Genomic DNA, 18,074 nt, shown 5'->3' on the forward strand with positions numbered 1-18,074 from the left:
TATTTCTTATGCATAAATAATACAGATTACAATAATCTCTGCGTAATCATTAAATAATTAATAAAATTTCATAAATCAACGATTTTATATAATTAAATAAAAGAATTAAATAAAAGAATTGATATTAATTATTATAAATATAATATTAACAAAATTAAAAAAAATTGTGAAACATAAATTGATTCAAATATATATATTATATATTGTATTATAAACTATCGCATAAAAAAAAATATTTTTTAATATTTGCATAATAGCACAGATATAGGATACATTCATAATTAATATTAATTTCTATTGTTTAGGCAATAATTTTCAATCAATATTCAAATTGTTATACTGCCTATTTAGAAACAATAGTATAAGAAATAAAAACATAACTTATATTGCATTATCTGATAATTACTGAAAAAAAATTAAAAATTATCTTTAAGAGAATATCAATAAACAAATAATATTTTGTTTTTAATAAATCGAACTGAAAATTAAAAACCAATGATTACATAGAAATTGTCGCAAATTAACTCTGTCGCAATTATTTCATATATTTACAATAACGGTCATTATTGTTTTAATGTGATGATATTTTGTTATTTTCTATGAGTTCATACGCACAATAAAATAAATCTTTTTTTTTATTAAGAATATAAAAAATCTTATCGAATCAAATAAATAAATTTATATATTCTTATATAATTAATATTTTAATTATATAAAAAATATTTCGTGAATTTAAATTTACTTATATTGCATATTTTATATTAATTCTATTTTTAAAAAATTGATAATTTATATATTACAAATAACTATATATTCCACTATTTATAGTATATACTTATTCATTATATACATTTATATATATATATCTACTAATATTTATTTAAAAATTAAAAAATAGACACTAATATTCTAATCATCTGATTTAAATTATTAATTAATCGAAAGTGAGTAACATCAAGTTGAGAATCGCTGTAACATCTTCTGCTGCATGTCAAAGCCTGAACTGTCAAGATCACTGGACTATCATCTGCTATCACGCACAATAAACTGTTTAATATGTAAGATATTACTTTCTCATAAGATAAATTCATGTATAGTATCTTATGACTCATATAAATTAGTCAGCGCCAGTCACTGACTAGCGCGGTACATACCTTTGGAGCTGACGGACTGACGTCGTATTCGAGTGCAAATGACTACATGTCAAAGTCAGTGAGCGGCGTACTTTAAGTGCACTTTCTACCGGTGGAGCTGGATTTCCTCCGATCGAATAAAAAATGTTGGCTCTTATTAATCGAATTTTGGATTGGTTTAAATCCCTCTTTTGGAAAGAAGAGATGGAACTCACCCTTGTTGGCTTGCAATATAGTGGAAAAACCACTTTCGTGAATGTTATAGCGGTACGAAAGCTTACTTCTGTTACTGTGATTTAACGATTACTATTCTTATTTTTTATCTAACAAAGTAAAATATACGTGAATGTAAAATGTCTTAATCAATAAATTATTATAATTCACTGTAATAAAAAAATCGTGCATCGTTTGGTTAGATTCCATATTTCATTTAAGATAACTTTGTCATTGATGTAAACCTTGTATCCGCCCTAATATAGAAATTTAATAATGAAATTTTTTAATAATTTTTTAAAAAATAACATTATATTTTTCTTTTTAAATTATAATTAGATTAAAATTATAAACAGAATAAAAAAATTAAATATCTTTTTTTATGAGAGACAGATTTATTGTTTTCAACAGGTTTATTATATTAGGTCTATATTATATTTTATCATTATTTTATTTTAATTTTTGTGATTAAATAAATATTTATATTTCTTGTTAAATAATAATTTTTTTTCAGTCAGGACAATTCAGTGAAGATATGATTCCAACAGTTGGTTTTAATATGCGTAAAATAACAAAAGGCAATGTAACTATAAAGGTTTGGGATATTGGAGGTCAACCAAGGTTTAGGTCTATGTGGGAGAGATATTGCAGAGGAGTAAATGCAATAGTATATATGGTAGATGCAGCTGATTCTGAAAAAATTGAAGCAAGCCGCAATGAACTACATAATTTATTAGATAAACCTCAATTATCTGGTATACCAGTATTGGTCCTAGGTAATAAAAGGGACTTACCACATGCTTTAGATGAAAATGGACTTATAGAAAGAATGTACGTTTGTTATAAAAAGAAATAATAATAATAAGCAAATAATAAATATATAATAAATATGTTTATGTTTTTTTAGGAATTTATCAGCTATTCAAGATCGTGAAATCTGTTGCTATAGTATTTCATGCAAAGAAAAAGACAATATTGATATAACATTGCAGTGGCTTATAGCACATTCTAGAAGTGGTGTTCGTTAATACGTGTAACTAATTTTATGTTCTTACACATCCTTATCGAAAAGCCCAAGATATTGATAGAATGGGGATCAAATGTGCAAGGGAGTGTTCAGTAATGATTTTATTCTGGATTGAATGATTGATTATTGTAGACAATTTTTTTAAATCTAAGCTTTAGCTGTTATCTGTTCAATCATATATAAATTTATAGAAAGTTCAATGAAAAAAAACAAAGAAATTTTGCTTAAACCAAATATGCTCATGCAAATGATAACAAGACATGTACATCCTGCAAGCACCTTAGAAATAAGTAACAATTTTTTATATTGTGTTTTCAGATAATCAATTTAAGTAACAGTGCTGTTATTCTAACTTAAATTCATCAAGAAAAAATAGCATTTAATCTAGATACAATGGTAGTTAGTATGAATACAAGCGCAAAATAATATTAATTATCATATAGTACACACACATTTTTGAAACTATTTAATTAAGATTAATACATCACGGCATAGAGATTATGAACAATTGATTGCTATATGTACACGAATATGATGCTAAGTAAACTTGTATAATTAATGGAGAATTATTAACAATATTATACCAATTTATTATGATCCTTAAAATATGACAGTTGTGTTATGTATATATACACACATCTATATATATATATATATATATACATATATATATAAAAGAATAAAATAATGTAATCCATTTTTTAAATGGAAGCTTGCCTTTAAAAAAATTTTTATTATCATTAATATGAAATAAAAAAAATAAAATATTGTATGTTTTTAAAACAATAGATAACGAAATTTTGAATTATGTTCAGTTGTTCAATTCAAAGATGTTATTGGTTCATATGACGTCATGATATAATCGATTGTCGAGAATCGATTTGTCTCCAGAAAATGATTTAGTTTCGTGTATAACGTGTAAACTATTTGGTAGTGATATTAAATAATAAATATTTATTTAAAAAATTAATATGCCATCAACAACTGATGATGATCCTTATGCACATGTAGCAAAAGGACTGTTAAAACTCAAAAATGATCAAAGCGTGAGTAAAAAGTATGTATTTATATGCTAAATTTTATTTATAGGTTAAATTCATTGTCAATATTGGCTATCGAATAATTTAAAGTTATATATTAATATTTAAAATTTTTCAAATTTTTTAATATTATTATTATCTATTTGAAAATAGAAAAAAAAATAAAGAAGGTAAAAAAAAGAAATTGGTAGAAGTGACGAAAATTATAGAAGAAGAGAAACCAAAAATAATAGAAATTAAACGAACAAAAGCTGAAATAGCATTTCAAAAAATGCAAGAAAAAATGGTAAGCAATTATTTAAATAAATATTTTACATTTTAAAATAATTTCATTTAACTACATAATAATATTTGCAGCAAACTGAGCGAATAAAACAAAAAGCTTCAATGACACATAAACAACGGGTAGAAGAATTTAACAGGCATTTAGACAGTTTAACAGAACATTTTGATATACCAAAAGTCAGCTGGACAAAATAAATTTTTTATATAATTTTTTGTTTTTACTTTATTCATATACATATATAAAGTATAAAATGTAAGTATAAATAATATAATAAATAATAAAGAAAAATAAGTTTTTAATCTTATATAAATTTATGCTTTATTGTAAATATTTATAAACAATTTCAGATCATTATAAAAAATAATAAAATATGGATAAAAATTCTGAAACTTATTATTATTCTTTTCATTAATACTTTTAAATATAAGGCACGTTTTTAAATGCACTTAATATTAACAATAAACATTATATTACAATATTATAAAAAAACATCTTTTTATAATAGATAATTACAATAAATAAGTGCATTTAAATAATTATATATATAAATATATATATAATTATTTATAGTATATTTATATTATATTATATTATTACAGTTACTCAAATTTAATAAACTATTTGTACATAAAAAATTGGACGGAATAGATGAAAATAAAAAATTAATAATTAAAACTATAAATTTAATTAATTATAGTATTATCAATAATATCTGTAAATGAAACTTATTATCCTAATAAAATATGTTATATTATGTTTTTATTAAAGATATGTAAAATATGCTGATTATCAAAAATAAAAATAAATATGAAACTGAAGTCCTTATACTTCCATTACCATAATGAAATATTTTTATATAATTCTCAGTTATAATCCATGGATTACTTCCATCATCAAAATACATTGGGCACTGATCACGTTCTCTTTCATATTCCTAAATTTAATCATAAAACATCTATAGAATTTTATTAAATAAATTTACGAGAACATTTTGTTACCTGTAATTCTAATGCAACTGCAGCACCTTCAGTATAATTACTGCTTGTAACATCTTGTTTAAGATCGCAAAACGGTCCAATAGCTTGAGACATAAGAACTTTATTTAAATCAGCTCTTTGATACACCCAACAACGATATTTACTGAAAGGATCTAATTCGTCATAGGTTATTAAATATGATTTTAAATTTTCTTTCCAAAATCCAATACATTTCATCTTATAATCCGGTAAACCTAGGAATTTAGAAATTAACATAAAATGTCGTTTTATTTCATTTTTCTATAATAATTAAACTCACTATAAATATCCACAGGTCTTCCTAAATGATCTACTGATAAACAATAAGTTTCATCAATAGCAATTTCCTTTTGGTCGGTATCACATACAGAAAAATCTGAAATATTTTGTTTGCAATATATGTTTGGACGTGGAGATAATGTAACGCCCCCTAAAATTCTGGTCTCAAATAAAACATCTCCTTTTTGAGTAAACATATATTTGCCAGCTACTGGACAACGTACAGGTACGGGATTTTTAGCTATATGTATATATAAAGGCATTATAAATATAGATAAAAAATTTTAGTAAGCATAATTTTAGCAATAAAATAATTTAATGCTGACCTAAAAATAAATCATACTTCCAAGCTTCTTTGTTTGGAAATTGAACCCAAGAACAAACTGTATGAAAGTCATCTTTGATAACTGCTATGCCACGTCGATATCTAATAATATTATGATGCCGGGGTACAAAATCAAAGCAAACATAATCTTTTTGACTAAAAATAAGAATTAATTAATCAATGATAAATTATATTATATATTAACTATATTATAATATCAATACCATCCATCAACGGTTAATCTAGCCATCATCACTCTGGTATCTCTTGATTCGCGACAAACATAAATTGTGCGTCTGTAACGACCTTCATCAGGATACCAAGTTTCAATTATATGTGTTTCATTAATAAATATATCTGCATCAATATTAGCAGTATTTATCCATTGTCCACTCATATCTTCTGGTAATCTACATCCAGGCTCTACCACTTCTGCTTTAACAGGTGTTACTCTTAAACGTTCTGGACTTTTTTCAACTGTTTTTAATGTATTACATTCTGCAGTAATAGATACTCCAATAAACAAGTCATCATCACGATTTTTTAGAAAACATCGATATTTTTCATCTTTTCTAGATTCTTTTGTATTTGCAACGGCAAAAAAATGATTTTTATCAACAAACCAGTCGCCTAAACAACTATATTCTACAACTATAATAGAATAAAAAAAACAAAATAAAATAAAATAATAATTACAATAGTCATATAATTTTATAAAAATAATAATTAATCAAATAAAATAATGAAAAAATAATATTACCTCCATCAAAAGTATTTTTCATGCCAAGACATTGTTTATATGTTATATTAAATTTCTGATTAGTTATTAGGAATTGTGTTCCTGCAGTTTGACATGATTTAATTTGTGCATCTGGATGATTACATTCTCCTGTAAATCTGAATCGATTCTATGACAATAAAAAATAAATAAATAAATTTCTTTATATATAGTATATATTTATTATTTCAGTTATTAAATATATACCTGATATGCAAATTGCCAAACACCTTCAAGAGATGATCTACAATTTACAGGAACATAATTTTCTGAAAATAATGTTATTAATTGTTGATCAGGACGTAATCCTCTACATACATTTTCCACTGTTGGCTCAATATCATTGGGCAAATTCACACAATATGCTAAATATAAATAAGAGTAATAATATTAGTTTTTATGTATTATATATATTTTTGTTTTTTTAAATTTATTATAATTATTTTACCTTCAAGTTTTTCCAATACATTTACTGTTCTTACAATTAATTTAACACAATGATAACATGCTTCATTTTGAAATACAAATGTATAATTAACATGATATTCTTCCAACATATTAACACATTTGCCACGATTAGTCATTGTTTCTGCATTTATTTCTGTTAATGTGTTTCTTCCATTTTCCCATGAAAACCAAGATCCTCTAATAATTAATGGAATTTGACAAGGACTTGATTCTTGGATGGAACATATAACTAAAGAGAGATACATATAAAAAGAATATAAAATTATGTTCATATATTGATTTGTATATTATAAAATTTTTAAAAAATTATAATATTAATAAATAATATTTATAAGATAATTTTACAAAAATATTAAATAAATATGTTTTCATTAATTTTATATTTCTTCATAATTAAAAAGATTTTAAATAATATTTTTATTTTTTAAAATAAAAATTATTATATACATAAATAAAACACATAATTTTATAAATTATATAATTTTACCTTGCCACATAAAATATAAAGTAAATAAAAATAAATACAATTGCTTTGTCATTCTGTCATTAAATTATATTTAACAATTTCAAAAAAGAAAAAACTTATTTTATGTACAATTAATATTCACAATATATATATGAAAAAATGATTCTTAATGCCCAACCCATTTGTGAGTTATACATGTGCTGCCATCTGAACTTAAATTAACTATTCTCTCATAATTAATATATCATCAACTAAATATAAAATAGACCTTATCATCCAATACATTTTCGTATCATTGTATAATTGGACTACATAACTTTTATTGCTATTTTCATATATAATATTATCGATTCAAAATAAAATGATAATTTAAATGACATATATCTATTATATATTTCATCTGTCGGTATATCAATGATTTCTTGATCAATATTTCAGAACATAAAACACAAAGGTTCATTAAATATTAGATTTATTCTGTATTTTTTTTATGGTCTATGATTTAAATGATTTCTTGCACAATCGATAATTCAGAGCACACGAATCATAAAATTTCATAAAACATAGATATATCTATTCTGTATTTTATCTGTGTATTTTATCTACTTATATTAAAATTAAAATTAAAATTAAAAATTAAGAATTCTTTTATATTTAATTTAGTTAATTTTAATAATAAATTGTAAATAATATATTAATAAAAATAAATTAATATAAAAAAATACAATGTTTCATACAAATGAAATTTAAATTAATGTTGATTTTTTTAAATAATAAAAAGTATTTTCTAAAATTCCAAAAATTAAAAAGTTTAATAAATATTTATATGTTTTTTCATATTAAATATATTCTTTAAAAATATATGATTTTGATAAATTATTTCATATAAAAAATCGTTACAAGCAAAAAATTTGTAACTGTAAAATAAATTTAATCTCATTAGTTTATCATTAATATATCATTGGAATCAGTAATGTTTTTCCATTAAATAATTTTTCTTACTTAGAATAATTTATCTAATCAATTTTTTATACATTTAAACAAATATGTGTATATGAATAATATATATATATATGAATAGTATTTATTTATTTATTATAAATACATAATTTTTTTATTATAATTAATTCTTAATATTCTAAAAATTTTTTATAAATAAATCTTATAAATTTAAGTGATTGTATTATGGAGTGATTTCATATTTTATCAATTTTAATTATATTTTTTATGAAATTATAAATTTTTATTATAAATCAATTTTATTTACATATATTATCAGAATAATGGCAAATGTAGAAGTAACTGAAAATATTATAAGTTGGGAACCATTACGTCTAACATATGTTAAACCATCATTTAATGCTCAAGAATCCGCTTTGGCATCACGTCAAGATTTATGGCACAAGTTCATTTTATTTGGCATAGGAAAATTCAAAGCAGCAGAAGTGTTACGAACTATTATTATTGCTTGTGAACCAGAAATTATATTACCTGTTATGTATAAAGAAGAAAATTCCAACAAAAGCACTTTCTTGACAAAATGTAGTTGTAATGCTATTGAAAATCTTGTAAAACAAGGTTTATGTCTAACATTGTCAAATGGACAAGAATTACACATTGATATTATATTAGGATATACAGATTCTCAAAATTTACAATTAAATCCTAATAGAATTATAGCACAAGCTCTTTATTATAGATATGAACCTACAAAAAAGATATTGAATCTTGATGATTTTGAAAATGAAAAATCATTAAGCTCTATATATTGTCCCATATCTTTGCCCAAAGTATTGCATTTTGTTTTAAGATGTACTAAAATGGGAATTTTAAGTAATAATCGTGATTCACGGTTACCTGTTAGAGAATTGAGTTTAAGATATAATCAAATCACAAGCATTATCTTTTTTGAAAAATTTTTTAATTATCATTTAACCAAATTAGATTTACGTCACAATCAAATTGCAGATGTAGAGTACTTACGTTATTTTAGTGAATTTAAAATAAGTGAACTTTGGCTGGATGGAAATCCATTATGTATAAAATATAATAAGTGTCATGATTATATCCAAGCAGTAAAAAATATTTTTCCTCATTTACAAAAATTGGATGGGATTGTAATAGGTATGGAACAAAAATTTGTTCCCAATATTCAAAGTAATTATTTAAAAGATGGTACAAACACTTGTTTAATCAAGCAATTTGTGAAGCATTATTTCACATTATATGATCAAGATGATAGGCAAATGATAAATGGTTTATATGACAGAGATGCTCTCTATTCTATGACTTTAGGACCTGTTTCAAATTATGTTCATAAACAGTTGACTAAAACATTTGTAACAAATAGAAATTTACTAAAATTTGTTGATTATGCTAAGTGTCAAGAATTTTTATTACGTGGTCCAGAAAAAATTATTTCTGCACTTAAAAATCAACCACCTACAATACATCACTTCAAATCATTTCATGTGGATTTATTATATGAAGGAGAAATCCATCTTGCAATTTCTGTACAAGGAATGTTTTCATTTCGAGATGTCAATCAATGTCCACCAATGTTTTTCAATAGAACTTTTATAATTATGAAGAAAGAAGATAATGAATATTGCATTACTAATGATCAGTGTTATCTTGATGGAACACCAGCTAATCTATCAGGAAACAATGAAATAAGATTTGAATTAAAAAGCGTTCCAAAGTTTATTCCAACAGTGTTTAGTGTTTCTGAAAAAGAACAACTGCTTACATTTTTACATGAATTGACTACAATGAACATAAAATTTTGTCATCAGTATCTTGAAGATGCCAACTGGGATATTAGGACTGCTATTGCTACATTTATGAATATGTACACAGTTAACAATGTACCACCTGAAGCCTTTTTATAATATATACATCTTTTGTAATCTGTTGTATAATATTTATGTACATGTTATTATTTATAATGTACTTGTACTATAAATGTATATTTGTGTATAATATCAAATTAATTTTATCTTATAAAAAATGTATTATTACCTAAAGAAAATACAATAAGTGCAATGATTGTTCATTGTCTCTTTATAAAAAATTTTTGATTTCATTGTATACAAAATATAAAATTACAATTTTTATGATATTAACAACCCTGCTGTGTATTTAACAGAGCAATAGTTTTATTTATATATGGTATAGTATTCACATTTGAATTTACTCCTAATTCAAATACTTTCTGCATCAATGGTAAAGCATGTTCTGAAATAAAATATAATTTATATATAATATGAAATTAAATTTATTAAATAAAATTTATATTATATGTACAATATATATATATATTATATTAGAATAAAATAAAAAAGAATTATACCTTGCATACATAATACAATTTCTGGTAACTTTTCTAGAGCTGACATTAAAATATCAGCTCTGGAACTATCCAAACACCTCTGAAATGCAGATAAGATATTTGCATTTGATGCAGGTCGATGTTTTAACGCTCTTGCTAATAATGTATGAGCAAGAGATCTTATGTTACTTTGTGGAGATACGAGTAATTCTGCTATATTATCCGTTATAGTTTCTAAAACTGAAGGTTTTCGAGATGATAAGTGTTCAATTTCTTGAAGAGCACTAAATACATCTAAAACATATTAAAATTTATACATTCTGGTATTATAATAAAAGTTTATAGAAATTAAAGCAAATTTCTGAATCATACCTTCACCTTGCAGTTTAGATAATGTTGTTAATAATGATGGCCAATGCTGTGGAATAATGGGTTCTATTGGAAGTGGTGTAGGAGGTACAGTAATTAAAACTTCTTCTATATCTTCTCCTTCTCTTGGCACTGGAATGCCCGATACAAGTGTTCTAAGTGTAACTAAATTTGGATAATGTACCTGCAATTCACTATATGTAAGTGTAAGTTAATATCTGTAATACATTAGAAAAGATCAAAGGTATTACTTACTGAAGAACCTGAGCATGTTTTTGTAAATATTTTAATGCTCTTTGTGGATCATAAGAAATATATGCTTGCAATAATGTAATAAATCTATTTAAAAGTGGTATGAGATCTTTTACTGGACCATAATTCTGAAAATAAAATAGATCAATAATTTTTAATTTGATATATATTAATAATATATAAATATTTCTTTACATACTTGAAAACATTGAAAATAATTTTCTAAGGTATCTTCCAAAGCAATTTGATGTTCATCACTAAATAAATGTGGTTGTAATAATTCTAGTAATCCCATTATTTGTACAAAAAGATTTAAATGATGACCCGTTCTAAACTGACTAAAATCCAAATAACATCTTCCCATTAGTGATGATGCTAACATTGGAAGTTGTCGTAATACTAAAATAGGATGTACAGCAGCCATTTTTCGAGCACATAATTCAAAGTCTTGAGATCGAGAATTCCATGACTTTTGTCTTGGTGTTGCTGCTAAAGCAGTTAACAAAGAATGACTCATGCAATCTAACACAGAGCCTGTCCATTCTGTAATTTTCGCTTCTCCAACAAATTTTTTACTTTGAAATGTATCTAAGTAACATATTACTTTTGGTATTTTCATATACATATGTAACAAGAATTGATGAACCATATCAGAATCAATGCTAAAAATAAAAAACCAAAATATTTAAAAAAAATATTCAATACAATTTTATAAAAAAAAAATATATAGAAAATTATATTGAAATAAACATACTTTGCATCATTCATCATACGTTCAGCCAAATATTTTACAACACTAGCTACTAAATGATCGTCTGTAGAAATACAATGTAATAGCAAATCAAGGCGAGAATCCATTCGTGCAAGTGCGGTATTTCTGTTTTGACAATTATATATGATAACAGCTTCTGCAACTATATATGCTACAAGTGTTAATAATTGTTCATCATGTAATAATAAAATATTTTCTGGAACATAATGTTTTGGCGTGAATTTATCTCTGCCTTGCCAAAGTTTTGGATTACAAGTTAATGCCCACAAAAAATCTAAAACAGCTGTTGGATCATACCTATAAAAATAATATTTTATTATCTTTAAATCATTATCTTCTTCAATTATTTTTTAAATTATTTTTTATTTACCCATTATCACATTTATCTAACAAATGTCCCACACATTTGTACAAAGTTGCCCAACTCGCTCTATGTGTTAATAAAGTTAATAAATAAGGTCTGAATGAATGTGAGCTCATAATATTATTATCAATTTTCATTTCTATCTTAGTTTTTCCAAATAAAAGTTTCATTTGAAGAGTAGGACATGTTCCAATTAATTCCGGCTCAACAGATGCTAGCCAATCAATTAATAAACCAGTTCGTGGTTTTAAAATACCTTCATTACTATCATTTACTAATAATCTTGCCATTGCTTCAACAAGAACATCGGTTTTTTGTTGTTTAAGACAAATATCTAATAATTTACGTCCGACTGCTTCTAAATTTACTGGATCTGTGCTTTCCAAAATAGATCCGGGATCTCGATTTTGCATCAACATAGTTAATTCTATACTTTTTGGTGTTTTAGTTAATTGTACATTTGCAAAGTCTCGTAAAATAGATAAAACTGGTGCTTTTACATCGCCTATTAATTGTATCAAGTTTAAACACATATTACGAGCTAATTCAATTACTTGTTTAGAAGTTGATGACTTTTTTAAAGGCAACAATATTACTCGCATTAAAGTACAAGAATATTGTGGCATATGTACAAGCGAAGCTAAAAATTGTTTAACCTGCATTGAACTTAGTACACTACATATATGTTGTATTGCTAATACAACAGCTCCACTTTCTTTGGCATATTTCTGTAAGTCTTTTGCTAAAGTTTTATGTAATCGACGATATGCATCCATTTTTTGATTCATTGATATATTTTCAATGAATAATCTATTGATTAAATGCGGAACATCCGTTTTAACAGAAGATTGTATAACAGATTGTTTTTGAACCATAGCACTCAAAGGTAAAGGTTCTTGTAACTGTCCAATAGTTATCGCATTTTCGTCAGGTAATTGTGGTTCCATCAATTGCAAAACTTGTACAAAAACTAATCCACCTGTTGCTCCTCTTCTATGTTGTACTTCAACTAATTGTGCCATATACGTTTTATCGAGTACTGCTTCGCCAACTGAACTCGGATCGATTTGAACACCAGCATCTAATGTGTGTAATAATTTAGTCATTGAAGGTACAGGAATACCGAAACTCTGAATAAAAAGAACCAATTGTTGTGGTTCTAAATCTTTGAGAGCTGCATCAATTAAACGAGGTACACTACTCCTAATCATTCTTAATTTTAACCAATCTGGTATAAGTAAAGCTTCTTCACTTGTATCAACAAGAAATGCTTTTGGTGGTTCTGTATTTAATGGAAACCAAGTTTCTAGTAAAACATCGAATAATACATCATCATCGGAATCATATGTTAATAAAATTATCATAGCATGAACAACTAGAATATGCATAGTACATTCTTCTCCTGTACTCCATTGTACTAATATTTGATCTTGACTCTCAGACCACGTATATTCTTCTGCTCGTGGAGATCGAGCTTTTTCTAAATAATTACAAAAAATTACCATGAATGCATGTAAAGTTTGTTTAGCTTGTGGACTATCAATTTCTGGTTGCGGTAAAATAGCTGCTATAATTGTACTTCGTTCAACTACTAATTGAGATATTTCATTAGCCAAATCAGTTAAATCGGGCAAATCATCTTCTGTAGTATGTGCAGCAAGATAAGATATGTATGCATGTACAAGATCTGGATTATTTTCGACTTGACACGCACCTCGAAGAGCAGTAGAAACTAAAGATCGTACTGATAAGAAATGAGGTATGGATGGTAATTTACGAAGAAGCCAGATTTCTCTACAAAAAATATAATTTTTAATTTGAAGAAAAGTTATTGAAAAAAAAAATAAAAAATTTATTAAATTACCTTTCATTCTCTCCATCTATATCCATAGATTCTTCCTCAGTAGGTATAGATCCAAGTACCATTTTTAAACCTGTAATTGCTTGAAGACGACTACCAGTTTGTTGGCTGCTTAGTCTTCTTAAAAAATATTCTAATACTTCATAAGCATGTTGTCGATCTTGTTCTGGATCAGTTAGTAACATTTGAAGATGGACTAATAATTGTTGTTGTCTTGGTTGTTTCTCCACAGCTTGAGCACTAGTAGATAATAAAAATTCACAAAGACATTGTACAGGTAATTGACTAAGAGACCCTTCACTATTTTGTACAAGATCTGCTAGCCATGGCATACTCTGAGATGAACTTTGTTGTTGTCTTTGTATTATATCTAATAAAAAATCTGGCTTGCGAGATCGACAAAGCAAATGTCCCAATCTGTGAGACATATTTAATGATTGAATTTGTTCTAATACTGCTGGAGGTGGTCTTCTTGCAATACCAGTTGGTTCCATAGTCATTAATTGTGATAATAATAAACTATTTTGTTCTGATATTTGTATTCTTGTTGATGCAGCAGCTAAATGAGATTCATATTCTAATATTTCTTGCTTCTCAATAGCTTCAACTTGTAATTCTTTAGAGCGTTCTTGTTCTATAATCTCCGGTAATGCCATTGTCGGTGGTGGATAAGAAAAATGACTACAAAAAAATTTTACATGACAAGAAATTTACTGAAACATGTATAAATATTTTTCTTTCTAAAAATTTAAACATACTTCGTGATACACATTTCCATCAGAGTTCGTAAGATAGGATACCGTTTCCATGCAACAGCACCAATAGTAGAAGGATTATGAGCAGCTAATATTAATAACATTATCCATCCTTTCCAATATAAATTTGATATTGCCAAAGTAGGTGGTACATAGCTAAATAAAAAGAAACAAATAAATAATATGAATTTTATTCTATAAAGTAAATAAATTTATAATATAATTAAAATTTGTAAATACTTTGATGGTATATTTATAGTTCCTGGTGGTTGATAAATGCACAAATTAAAAATAAGTTCAATTATATCTAATTTATCGGCTTGTAATGTTGGGAAACTTTCAGTTGAATTAGCTGCCGCTCGTCTGATTAATTGATCTACTAGATCTAATGTTTCTGAATGAGTAATACCATTTTCCTAAAATATAAAATCTAAAATACTCAAATTGTTACAAATATGTTATAAATAAATAAATGATTTTTATAGATACGCACTTTTGAAAAACCAATTAGAAGTAGTCTTAACAATGTATTCTGTAATAATGGAACATCCGAAATTAGACGTAAATAAAACACTCTATCAGATTCGGGTGGCCAATTATCTAATTTATAGTACTGCTCTGGCGGTTCAAGCAGTAAAATTTTATGTAAGGCATGAAGAAGTTCATTTTTTCCAATGGCGTACATTTGTGGCGCCGAATTCTGTAGCCATAATACAGCTTCGAATTGTATTGTCGCTACCATATTCTGAAATTGATGTAATAAAGCTATATCTTTTTTATCACCTCTTTGTGCCAATGCCACAGCTTCTTTAACTTGTGGACTGATAGCTAGTAACATACATAAGCACAATAAATCTGCAATTGAAATGAAGACTCGTTCTTTGAATTCAAAATTAAGCAATTGCTGCGCTATATCCTGTCTTTCGGACATCAATGTACGTGCAAAAGTAAGTAAATTAATATCGTGTCGACAAACACGTACTATTTCTCTGAGCAATGCACGTAAAGGTCTAAGATAATCTTCTCGGTTCATTAATAAATCCTGAAATATTTCTGCAAGTAATTTAGCCGCTTGTTCGGGTAACGTTTGAAACATTACTCCTAACATTGGCATATTGTTTTGATTTCTTGCATTAGATAATTCGTTATAAATAGTATGTTTTAAAATAGTAGATAAATTTTCAGGATGTAAGCCAATTAATTCCTTTACACCATTTAGATATAGATTAATTACAGCTTTGGTTTTTAGTCTCATCTTTACTAATTGACTTATAACTTCAATATCTCTTTGTGTATGAGAAGTACAATTGTAACAAATATAACTCAGTAATTCCTGAGCAGGTCTCATTAATTTTGGATTATGTAACCATACTTCTAATCTTGGAACAGCGATATTCCTAATTTCTACAAAACCACAGGCTGAAGAAAGTAACTTTAAAAAATTCTTGGTAATTGACTCTGGTTGCCGCCTATTCAATTGTTCTTTTACAGCTTCAAGAACAATAAATTCTATATTTTCTATACAATGAGCATATCTAGGGGTAATAGGAAATTCTATTTTTTCTTTATCTCCAGAAAACTGTACAGATGAAGATCCTGGATCTTCATCATCAACTGTAGATGGACTATGACAATCTCGTGGTGTTAAGACAGATAGTTCTGGTTGTAGAATACTTTTTGGTGGATGCCTTGTATTAAATCCTGTTAAAATATTATCTACAAAACCTTTACATTCTTCATGATCAACCCATACTCTTTCACCTAAAGCATCTTCAATGTACAGCTAAAAAAAAAATAAGAAAAATTAATTCTAAATTGAATATTACATATACATATATAATATGTATATTATAATATATACACATATATATATATATTGAAATAAATCATGTGTATTCATGAATAACCTTAACAAAAATTTCTGGCCAATTTCTTTTATCATGAAATCCTTTCATTAATAAATTAGCTGCTAATACAGGAACCAATGGATTTCCTTTTGTTTTATAATTATGTCCTTGATCTCGTTTTAATAGAGATGATAATGCATGTAATATACAATCATTTGAAAACATAGAAGGACGAATTTTTGCCAAATACAATAATCCCATATAAACCAATGTATCAGGTTTCCATTTCTGATTTTTAAGTGTTTTTATGGCACCGCAAATAATCCCTATAACTTTGTCACCTTCATCATTATCATTAGCTTCCAGAACCATAGGAACAAAATCTGCTGGATCACTATCTATGGCTACTAATTCCCAAGCTTCAGCACTTGAGAATGGTGGTCGTTGATGAGAAACATGTGCTGCAAGTTTAGGTTTTTTTTGTGGAATGTATTGAAAAGATTGAAGTGATCCTGATGATGATTCCTTTTTTCTATCATTTCCTACATAATTTATTATACATTATATAAATAAATTTTATCAAATAATTTATTTAATTTTGTTTAAATCTTTAAACCAGAAAATAATATTTTATTTACCAGAAGTCGAAGAACTACTACTTGCTTTAGAATGAATAACACCTGGCCTTTTAACATCAGAACTTTCATTACGTGAACTTTTGGATCCAAGTGCAAATAAATCAGAAGGATGCTGAGCAATCTTATTTTTTGCACCTCTACCAATTCCTGCCTTGCCACGATCCATTATAATATTTTTGTCTTTAAAAAGTTTAAAAATATAAAAAGCATAATCAATTATTGCTCATTCTTTAAATTAATAAATATATAATAAATAATATTTATTTCAGATCTATACTCTTTTTCAAAATTTTTTGAAAGTATAATAAAATATGAAATATTTAAAAATATCTTATATTGAGCCCTAACCTATTCAACATTTATAGAGTGAATTTCCAGAAATTGCTCTTCTGGAAAATATATTTAATATTGTACATGACAAGTAACATTAGATCTATAAAATAATTTACTGTAATTGAAAATGGATGCAATAATATTATTTTACGTTAATAAATTAATGCTTTATAAACAAGACGTTATCATTCAACAACAGTAGCAGACACCGCTATCGATATCATTTTCTTAAAGATTCGATATAATCGAATTGATAATCAATTAAGTAAAGTAATAATAAATTGAAATAATGAATAACAATTAAAAAATAAAAAAATAAAAGTAATATCAAATATTAACAATATAATAAATAATTTTCTGTTCTTTTTACTTTTTTCCTTTCATTAGTCTTTTTTTATTTATAAAGATAATGATTCTTTTATAACAAATCTTTATTAATATTTTTATCCTAAAAAAATCATCAAAAAGCATTAAATAATATATTAAGTATATAAATGTAAATTCCAGAACATACATTATCA

At 25.6% G+C, this 18,074-nt stretch overlaps 6 protein-coding genes across 7 annotated transcripts in view; 3 read left to right on the forward strand and 3 right to left on the reverse strand.

The window, feature by feature from the left end:
• The window catches only part of LOC116185012, a 17,988-nt gene extending 16,873 nt beyond the window's left edge, over positions 1-1,115 (reverse strand). The window contains exon 1 of the mRNA XM_031508414.1: positions 903-1,115. Within this exon, the coding sequence (XP_031364274.1) occupies positions 903-1,112 (210 nt within the window). The 5' untranslated portion in view covers positions 1,113-1,115. The remainder of the gene's footprint in view (positions 1-902) is intronic.
• Positions 973-2,946, forward strand: LOC102673365 (ADP-ribosylation factor-like protein 8B-A). Its single transcript, XM_031508412.1, has 3 exons — positions 973-1,400; positions 1,861-2,177; positions 2,254-2,946. The coding sequence occupies exons 1-3, from the start codon at positions 1,278-1,280 to the stop codon at positions 2,372-2,374; spliced, it is 561 nt and encodes a 186-aa protein (XP_031364272.1). The 5' UTR covers positions 973-1,277; the 3' UTR covers positions 2,375-2,946.
• A 224-nt stretch (positions 2,947-3,170) lies between these two features.
• Positions 3,171-3,962, forward strand: LOC116185011 (protein FAM32A-like). Its single transcript, XM_031508413.1, has 3 exons — positions 3,171-3,430; positions 3,567-3,699; positions 3,771-3,962. The coding sequence occupies exons 1-3, from the start codon at positions 3,345-3,347 to the stop codon at positions 3,891-3,893; spliced, it is 342 nt and encodes a 113-aa protein (XP_031364273.1). The 5' UTR covers positions 3,171-3,344; the 3' UTR covers positions 3,894-3,962.
• Positions 3,963-4,249: 287 nt separating this feature from the next.
• LOC102673144 lies at positions 4,250-7,142 on the reverse strand. The gene is made up of 9 exons (XM_006611184.2): positions 7,053-7,142; positions 6,546-6,794; positions 6,305-6,462; positions 6,080-6,227; positions 5,544-5,970; positions 5,321-5,475; positions 4,996-5,235; positions 4,698-4,930; positions 4,250-4,633 (listed from the first exon to the last, which is right to left on the reverse strand). The coding sequence occupies exons 1-9, from the start codon at positions 7,102-7,104 to the stop codon at positions 4,451-4,453; spliced, it is 1,845 nt and encodes a 614-aa protein (XP_006611247.1). The 5' UTR covers positions 7,105-7,142; the 3' UTR covers positions 4,250-4,450.
• Positions 7,143-8,211: 1,069 nt separating this feature from the next.
• Positions 8,212-9,940, forward strand: LOC102673508 (nuclear RNA export factor 2-like). Its single transcript, XM_031508408.1, has one exon. It carries the CDS (start codon positions 8,315-8,317, stop codon positions 9,920-9,922), a length of 1,608 nt encoding a protein of 535 aa, XP_031364268.1. The 5' UTR covers positions 8,212-8,314; the 3' UTR covers positions 9,923-9,940.
• LOC102673639 (integrator complex subunit 1) lies at positions 9,716-17,794 on the reverse strand. Of its 2 annotated transcripts, XM_006611187.2 has the most exons (15): positions 17,569-17,794; positions 17,221-17,400; positions 16,643-17,124; positions 15,229-16,518; positions 14,976-15,151; positions 14,739-14,891; positions 13,984-14,661; positions 12,126-13,913; positions 11,738-12,052; positions 11,183-11,645; positions 10,987-11,111; positions 10,735-10,925; positions 10,384-10,656; positions 10,053-10,268; positions 9,716-9,941 (listed from the first exon to the last, which is right to left on the reverse strand). In XM_006611187.2, exons 2-14 carry the CDS (start codon positions 17,384-17,386, stop codon positions 10,153-10,155), a joined length of 6,216 nt encoding a protein of 2,071 aa, XP_006611250.1. In that variant the 5' UTR covers positions 17,387-17,400; positions 17,569-17,794; the 3' UTR covers positions 9,716-9,941; positions 10,053-10,152. The 2 variants fall into 2 exon arrangements, with proteins under 2 accessions (XP_006611250.1, XP_006611251.1); XM_006611188.2 differs by lacking the exons at positions 9,716-9,941; positions 10,053-10,268 and having other exon boundaries at positions 10,505-10,656; positions 10,735-10,915.
• Positions 17,795-18,074: the final 280 nt, after the last annotated feature.

The sequence above is a fragment of the Apis dorsata genome, unplaced genomic scaffold (genome assembly GCF_000469605.1).
Source record: "Apis dorsata unplaced genomic scaffold, Apis dorsata 1.3 scaffold_85, whole genome shotgun sequence".
Taxonomy (NCBI): Eukaryota; Metazoa; Arthropoda; class Insecta; order Hymenoptera; family Apidae; genus Apis; species Apis dorsata.

Bases quoted from the DNA above. Each gene is read 5' to 3' on its own strand.
- LOC102673365 (XM_031508412.1), top strand. From the start codon at position 1,278: ATGTTGGCTCTTATTAATCGAATTTTGGATTGGTTTAAATCCCTCTTT. The intron at 1,401-1,860 runs GTACGAAAGCTT...ATTTTTTTTCAG, and splicing joins CTTTCGTGAATGTTATAGCG to TCAGGACAATTCAGTGAAGA. The intron at 2,178-2,253 runs GTACGTTTGTTA...ATGTTTTTTTAG, and splicing joins AATGGACTTATAGAAAGAAT to GAATTTATCAGCTATTCAAG.
- LOC102673508 (XM_031508408.1), top strand. From the start codon at position 8,315: ATGGCAAATGTAGAAGTAACTGAAAATATTATAAGTTGGGAACCATTA.
- LOC116185011 (XM_031508413.1), top strand. From the start codon at position 3,345: ATGCCATCAACAACTGATGATGATCCTTATGCACATGTAGCAAAAGGA. The intron at 3,431-3,566 runs GTATGTATTTAT...ATTTGAAAATAG, and splicing joins GATCAAAGCGTGAGTAAAAA to AAAAAAAAATAAAGAAGGTA. The intron at 3,700-3,770 runs GTAAGCAATTAT...TAATATTTGCAG, and splicing joins AAAAAATGCAAGAAAAAATG to CAAACTGAGCGAATAAAACA.
- LOC102673639 (XM_006611187.2), bottom strand. From the start codon at position 17,386: ATGGATCGTGGCAAGGCAGGAATTGGTAGAGGTGCAAAAAATAAGATT. The intron at 14,892-14,975 runs GTATTTACAAAT...CTTTTTATTTAG, and splicing joins ACTATAAATATACCATCAAA to CTATGTACCACCTACTTTGG. The intron at 11,646-11,737 runs GTATGTTTATTT...TTTTATTTTTAG, and splicing joins CGTATGATGAATGATGCAAA to CATTGATTCTGATATGGTTC.
- LOC102673144 (XM_006611184.2), bottom strand. From the start codon at position 7,104: ATGACAAAGCAATTGTATTTATTTTTATTTACTTTATATTTTATGTGG. The intron at 6,795-7,052 runs GTAAAATTATAT...ATCTCTCTTTAG, and splicing joins TTTATATTTTATGTGGCAAG to TTATATGTTCCATCCAAGAA. The intron at 5,476-5,543 runs GTATTGATATTA...TCTTATTTTTAG, and splicing joins AGATTAACCGTTGATGGATG to TCAAAAAGATTATGTTTGCT.